A 7,545-nucleotide genomic window follows, 5' to 3' on the forward strand; every position below is an offset into this window, starting at 1 on the left:
ACCACGTGTTCAACTTTGAGGAAGTAAACTTAGATTAGAGTCAAAAGCAGCTTTCACAGCTTCTCGCTGACTTTTGGTGTCTTCAGGTTTTCCCACATGGAGTTCACCGTCCTTCTGAAGCTGCTGCTGTGTCTCGAAGCGGCTGCTCGGTTCGGAGTTGGCAGACAGAAGCAGTGGCTCGTACCGTACAGGTAGGATTTACGGGGTGCCAGGTCATGTGACCGACCGTTTCGACTTTATTCGAGCTGTCCTACGCATGTTTTGTTGTGTTTTCCCCCTTTTTAAATCAAGTTCTTGTGTCACCGCATTAAGGGGAGCATTGAAAGTCTAACAGCCTCACAAAAACGACGAGCTATGAAAGCTGTGCGGCGTTCAAGTGACTCACGAAACTCTGGACTCTGCAATGCTTTTATCCAATTACTGACTTTTTAACATATTTAATGAATGTTCATTTACTTTGAGGCCAAAATAAAGTCCAGTGGCAACCGATGTTAGTTGTAGAAATTGCAGAATCAACTCATGGATACTAAATTATTTTAAACAATTTTAATTTAGCTTTCAGAACTAAAGGAAGCCTAAGGAATTCCCTAAATATCAAAATTTATAAAACACCAACTACTAAATATATATTTTGCCTAAATGATTTATTAAAAACTTAAATGATAGAATACCACAATAAATTGAAAATACCTCAGTTACCCGATGCAGAACTCCTTAATGTGGCTATTTAAATACAAAATTTGTGAGTTAGTGTTGTGTTGTGAGTTAATTGTTTTGTGTTATGAGTTAATTGTTTTGTGTTATGAGTTAATAGTTTAGTGTTGTGACAATTTGTATTCTGTTATTTTGTGTAGTGTTGTGACCCTTCTGATCCACGGCACATATGTGTTTAGGAAACGCACAGCAGAGAGCTTTACTTCTTCTTCTGCACATTTAGTGATGAAAATGTTCTAACTCTGACTCATTTCTTTAGAAAATCTCTGAGTGAAGCAACCATCCACACAGGTGAAAAATCTCATTCCTGATCGTTTGCTTTGGAAGTATTTTTACTTTGGGCTCTGTTTGCAGTTTCAGGCCGGGAGGTATTTGACAGATTTGCCCATTTTTACCTACAAACAATGTTTCCACCTGTAAGGACAGCTGTGACTGAGGCGCATTGGGGCTTTGTTTTAGAGCAGAGGTGGGCAATTCCAGTCCTCCAGGGCCAGTGTCCCTGCAGGTTTTTGGTGTTTCCTTGCTTTAACACAACCACAAAAACACAACATTAACAGAGTTGTGCGGACCTAGTTGATGTGGGGATGATGATTATTATTAAAATCAGGTGAGTTGAAACAGGGACATTTCTAAAACCTGCAGGACACCGGCCCCTGGGGGCCAAAACTGCCCACCCCTGTTTTAGGGTAAGGCTTTGGTAACTCTTTAGACAGAGTAAACTTCTGGTACATCCTCTTGCATCAATAGACCCTGGCAGGGGCTATCAAATGGGGATTTTTTTTGGGCACATTTGCTGATACTTGTATCGATTCAAAATCTTTTCTAAATGATATTTATTTAATCAATATTGAGCGTCCTTCAGCATCTGACTGTTGTTTTCCACTGAAACCCCTGACGCTAGTTAGCAGCAGAGCACACGGAGCCTCTTTGAGCAGCTCTACACCACAAAACTACAAGATCTTAGCGAAAATGATTCGTGTTGTGATTCATTGTTTCGTGTTGTGAGTTATTGTTTCGTGTCTAGAGTTATTAATTCGTGTTGAGAGTTATTGATTCGTGTTGAGAGTTATTGTTTCGTGTTGTGAGTTATTAATTCGTGTTGTGAGTTATTGTTTCGTGTTGAGAGTTATTGATTCGCGTTAAGAGTTATTGATTCGTGTTGTGGGTCATTGTTTCGTGTTGTGAGTTATTGTTTCGTGTTGTGAGTTATTGTTTCGTGTTGAAAGTTATTGTTTCGTGTTGAGAGTTATTGATTCGTGTGGTGAGATATTGATTCGTGTTGAGAGTTATTGTTTCGTGTTGTGAGTTATTGTTTCGTGTTGTGAGTTATTGTTTCGTGTTGTGAGTTATTGTTTCGTGTTGTGAGTTATTAATTCGTGTTGTGAGTTATTGTTTCGTGTTGAGAGTTATTGATTCGCGTTAAGAGTTATTGAGTTATTGTTTCGTGTTGAGAGTTATTGATTCGCGTTAAGAGTTATTGATTCGTGTTGTGGGTCATTGTTTCGTGTTGTGAGTTATTGTTTCGTGTTGTGAGTTATTGTTTCGTGTTGAAAGTTATTGTTTCGTGTTGAGAGTTATTGATTCGTGTGGTGAGATATTGATTCGTGTTGAGAGTTATTGTTTCGTGTTGTGAGTTATTGTTTCGTGTTGTGAGTTATTGTTTCGTGTTGTGAGTTATTGATTCGTGTTGAGAGTTATTAATTTGTGTTGTGAGTTATTGTTTCATGTTGAGAGATATTGATTCGTGTTGTGAGTTATTGATTCGTGTAGTGAGTTATTGATTCGTGTTGAGAGTTATTGATTCTTGTTGATAGTTATTGTTTCGTGTTGAGAGTTATTGATTCGTGTTGAGAGTCATTAATTCGTGTTGAAAGTTATTGATTCGTTTTGTGAGTTATTGATTTGTGTTGAGTTATTGTTTCGCGTTGTGAGTTATTGATTCGTGTTGAGAGTTATTGTAACGTGTTGTGAGTCATTGTTTCGTGTTGTGAGTTATTGTTTAGTGTTGTGAGTTATTGATTCGTGAGTTATTGTTTCATGTTGTGAGTTATTGTTTTGTGTTGTGAGTTACTGTTTTGTGTTGTGAGTTATTAATTCGTGTTGTGAGTTATTGATTCGTGTTGTGAGTTATTATTTCGCGTTGTGAATTATTGTATTGTGAGTTATTGTTTTGTGTTGTGAGTTATTGTATTGTGAATTATTGTTTTGTGTTGTGAGTTATTGATTCGTGAGTTATTGCTTCATGTTGTGAGTAATTGTTTCGTATTGAGTTATTAATTCGTGTTGTGAGTTATTGTTTCGTGAGTTGTTTCGTGTTGAGAGTTATTGATTTTTGTTGTGAGTTATTGTTTCGTGTTGTGAGTTATTGATTCGTGAGTTATTGTTTCATGTTGTGAGTTATTGTTTCGTGAGTTATTTTATCGTGTTGAGAGTTATTGATTCGTGTTGAGGGTTATTGATTCTTGTTGAGAGTTATTGTTTCATGTTGTGAATTATTGCTTCGTGAGTTATTGTTTCGTGAGTTATTGATTCGTGTTGAGAGTGATTGATTCGTGTTGAGTTATTGATTCGTGTTGAGAGTTATTGTAACATGTTGTGAGTTATTGTTCCGTGTTGTGAGTTATTTATTTGTGTTTTGAGTTATTGTTTCGTGTTGTCAGTTATTGATTCGTGAGTTATTGTTTCATGTTGTGAGTTATTGTTTCGTGAGTTATTGTTTCGTGTTGAGAGTTATTGATTCGTGTTGAGAGTTATTAATTCGTGTTGAGAGTTATTGATTCGTTTTGTGAGTTATTGATTTGTGTTGTGAGTTATTGTTTCGTGAGTAATTGATTCGTGTTGAGAGTGATTAATTCGTGTTGTAAGTCATTGATTCGTGTTGTGAGTCATTGTTTTATGTTGAAAGTTATTAATTCGTGTTGTGAGTTCATGTTTCGTGTTGTGTGTTATTGATTCGTGAGTTATTGTTTCATGTTGTGAGTAATTGTTTCGTATTGAGTTATTAATTCGTGTTGTGAGTTATTGTTTCGTGAGTTATTGTTTCGTGTTGAGAGTTATTGATTTGTGTTGTGAGTTATTGTTTCGTGTTGTGAGTTATTGATTCGTGAGTTATTGTTTCATGTTTTGAGTTATTGTTTCGTTAGTTATTGTTTCGTGTTGAGAGTTATTGATTCGTGTTTAGGGTTATTGATTCTTGTTGAGAGTTATTGTTTCATGTTGTGAATTATTGCTTCGTGAGTTATTGTTTCGTGAGTTATTGATTCGTGTTGAGAGTGATTGATTCGTGTTGTGAGTCATTGATTCGTGTTGTGAGTTATTGTTTTGTTTTGGGAGTTATTAATTCATGTTTTGAGTTATTGATTCGTGAATTATTGTTTCATGTTGTGAGTTATTGTTTCGTGGGTTATTGTTTCATGTTGTGAATTAATGTTTCGTATTGAGTTATAAATTCGTGTTTTGAGTTATTGATTCGTGTTGAGAGTTATTGATTTGTCTTGTGAGTTATTGATTTGTCTTGTGAGTTATTGTTTCGTGTTGTAAGTCATTGTTTCGTGTTGTAAGTTATTGATTTGTGTTGAGTTATTGATTCTTGTTGATAGTTATTGTTTCGTGTTGAGAGTTATTGATTCATGAGTTATTGTTTCGTGTTGAGTTATTGTTTCGGGAGTTATTGTTTCGTGTTGAAAGTTATTGATTCGTGTTCAGTTATTGATTCGTGTTGAGAGTTATTGTAACATGTTGTGAGTTATTGTTTCGTGTTGTGAGTTATTGATTTGTGTTGTGAGTTATTGTTTCGTGTTGTCAGTTATTGATTCGTGAGTTATTGTTTCATGTTGTGAGTTAATGTTTCGTGAGTTATTGTTTCGTGTTGAGAGTTATTGATTCGTGTTGAGAGTTTTTAATTCGTGTTGAGAGTTATTGATTCGTTTTGTGAGTTATTGATTTGTGTTGTGAGTTATTGTTTCGAGTTGTGAGTTATTGATTCGTGTTGACAGTTATTGTAACGTGTTGTGAGTTATTGTTTCGTGTTGTGAGTCATTGTTTCGTGTTGTGAGTTATTGTTTCGTGTTGTGAGTTATTGATTCGTGAGTTATTGTTTCATGTTGTGAGTTATTGTTTCGTGTTGTGAGTTACTGTTTTGTGTTGAGAGTTATTAATTCGTGTTGTGAGTTATTGATTCGTTTTGTGAGTTTTTGATTTGTGTTGTGAATTATTGTTTCGTATTGAGTTAATAATTCGTGTTGTGAGTCATTGTTTCGTGTTGTAAGTTATTGTTTCGTTTTGAGAGTTATTATTCCATGTTGAGAGTTATTAATTTGTCTTGTGAGTTATTGATTCGTGTTGTGAGTTATTGTTTCGTGAGTTATTGTTTCGTGTTGAGAGTTATTGATTTGTGTTGTGAGTTATTGTTTCGTGTTGTGAGTTATTGATTCGTGAGTTATTGTTTCATGTTGTAAGTTATTGTTTCGTGAATTATTGTTTCGTATTGAGTTAATAATTCGTGTTGTGAGTCATTGTTTCGTGTTGTAAGTTATTGTTTCGTTTTGAGAGTTATTATTCCATGTTGAGAGTTATTAATTTGTCTTGTGAGTTATTGATTCGTGTTGTGAGTTATTGTTTCGTGAGTTATTGTTTCGTGTTGAGAGTTATTGATTTGTGTTGTGAGTTATTGTTTCGTGTTGTGAGTTATTGATTCGTGAGTTATTGTTTCATGTTGTGAGTTATTGTTTCATGAGTTATTGTTTCGTGAGTTATTGTTTCGTGTTGAGAGTTATTGATTTGTGTTGTGAGTTATTGTTTCGTGTTGAGTTATTGTTTCGAGAGTTATTGTTTCGTGTTGAAAGTTATTGATTCGTGTTCAGTTATTGATTCGTGTTGAGAGTTATTGTAACATGTTGTGAGTTATTATTTCGTGTTGTGAGTTATTGATTTATGTTGTGAGTTATTGTTTCGTGTTGTCAGTTATTGATTCGTGAGTTATTGTTTCATGTTGTGAGTTATTGTTTCGTGAGTTATTGTTTCGTGTTGAGAGTTATTAATTCGTGTTGAGAGTTATTGATTCGTTTTGTGAGTTATTGATTTGTGTTGTGAGTTATTGTTTCGAGTTGTGAGTTATTGATTCGTGTTGAGAGTTATTGTAACGTGTTGTGAGTCATTGTTTCGTGTTGTGAGTTATTGTTTCTTGTTGTGAGTTATTGATTCGTGAGTTATTGTTTCATGTTGTGAGTTATTGTTTCGTGTTGTGAGTTACTGTTTTGTGTTGAGAGTTATTAATTCGTGTTGTGAGTTATTGATTCGTTTTGTAAGTTATTGTTTCGTTTTGAGAGTTATTAATTTGTCTTGTGAGTTATTGATTTGTGTGTGAGTTATTGTTTCGTGATTTATTGTTTCGTGTTGAGAGTTATTGATTTGTGTTGTGAGTTATTGTTTCGTTTTGTGAGTTATTGATTCGTGAGTTATTGTTTCATGTTGTAAGTTATTGTTTCGTGAGTTATTATTTCGTATTGAGAGTTATTGATTTGTGTTGTGAGTTATTGTTTCGTGTTGTGAGTTATTGATTCGTGAGTTATTGTTTCATGTTGTGAGTTATTGTTTCGTGAGTTATTGTTTCGTGAGTTATTGTTTCGTGTTGAGAGTTATTGATTTGTGTTGTGAGCTATTGTTTCGTGTTGAGAGTTATTGATTCGTGTTGAGGGTTAATGATTCTTTTTGAGTTATTGTATCATGTTGTGAATTATTGCTTCGTGAGTTATTGTTTCGTGAGTTATTGATTTGTGTTGAGAGTGATTGATTCGTGTTGTGAGTCATTGATTCGTATTGTGAGTTATTGTTTTGTGTTGAGAGTTATTAATTCATGTTGTGTGTTATTGATTCATGAGTTATTGTTTCATGTTGTGAGTTATTGTTTCATGAGTTATTGTTTCATGTTGTGAATTATTGTTTCGTATTGAGTTAATAATTCGTGTTGTGAGTCATTGTTTCGCGTTGTAAGTTATTGTTTCGTTTTGAGAGTTATTGTTCCATGTTGAGAGTTATTAATTCGTCTTGTGAGTTATTGATTCGTGTTGTGAGTTATTGTTTCGTGAGTTATTGTTTCGTGTTGAGAGTTATTGATTTGTGTTGTGAGTTATTGTTTCGTGTTGTGAGTTATTGATTCGTGAGTTATTGTTTCATGTTGTAAGTTATTGTTTCGTGAATTATTGTTTCGTATTGAGGTAATAATTCGTGTTGTGAGTCATTGTTTCGTGTTGTAAGTTATTGTTTCGTTTTGAGAGTTATTATTCCATGTTGAGAGTCATTGATTTGTCTTGTGAGTTATTGATTCGTGTTGTGAGTTATTGTTTCGTGTTGACAGTTATTGTAACGTGTTGTGAGTTATTGTTTCGTGTTGTGAGTCATTGTTTCGTAGTTGATTGAGTTATTATTGTTTCGTGTTGTGAGTTATTGTTTCGTGTTGTGAGTTATTGATTCGTGAGTTATTGTTTCATGTTGTGAGTTATTGTTTCGTGTTGTGAGTTACTGTTTTGTGTTGAGAGTTATTAATTCGTGTTGTGAGTTATTGATTCGTTTTGTGAGTTTTTGATTTGTGTTGTGAATTATTGTTTCGTATTGAGTTAATAATTCGTGTTGTGAGTCATTGTTTCGTGTTGTAAGTTATTGTTTCGTTTTGAGAGTTATTATTCCATGTTGAGAGTTATTAATTTGTCTTGTGAGTTATTGATTCGTGTTGTGAGTTATTGTTTCGTGAGTTATTGTTTCGTGTTGAGAGTTATTGATTTGTGTTGTGTGTTATTGTTTCGTGTTGTGAGTTATTGATTCGTGAGTTATTGT

At 34.1% G+C, this 7,545-nt stretch overlaps 1 protein-coding gene across 1 annotated transcript in view; it reads left to right on the plus strand.

Moving 5' to 3' along the window:
- cln5 (CLN5, intracellular trafficking protein) overlaps window positions 1–7,545 on the plus strand; it is a 46,648-nt gene that overhangs the window by 28,457 nt on the left and 10,646 nt on the right. Inside the window, exon 6 of the mRNA XM_023950521.1 lies at window positions 87–191. Coding sequence (XP_023806289.1) covers window positions 87–191 — 105 coding nt within the window. The remainder of the gene's footprint in view (window positions 1–86; window positions 192–7,545) is intronic.

Source organism: Oryzias latipes, chromosome 21 (genome assembly GCF_002234675.1).
Source record: "Oryzias latipes chromosome 21, ASM223467v1".
NCBI classification, from domain to species: Eukaryota; Metazoa; Chordata; class Actinopteri; order Beloniformes; family Adrianichthyidae; genus Oryzias; species Oryzias latipes.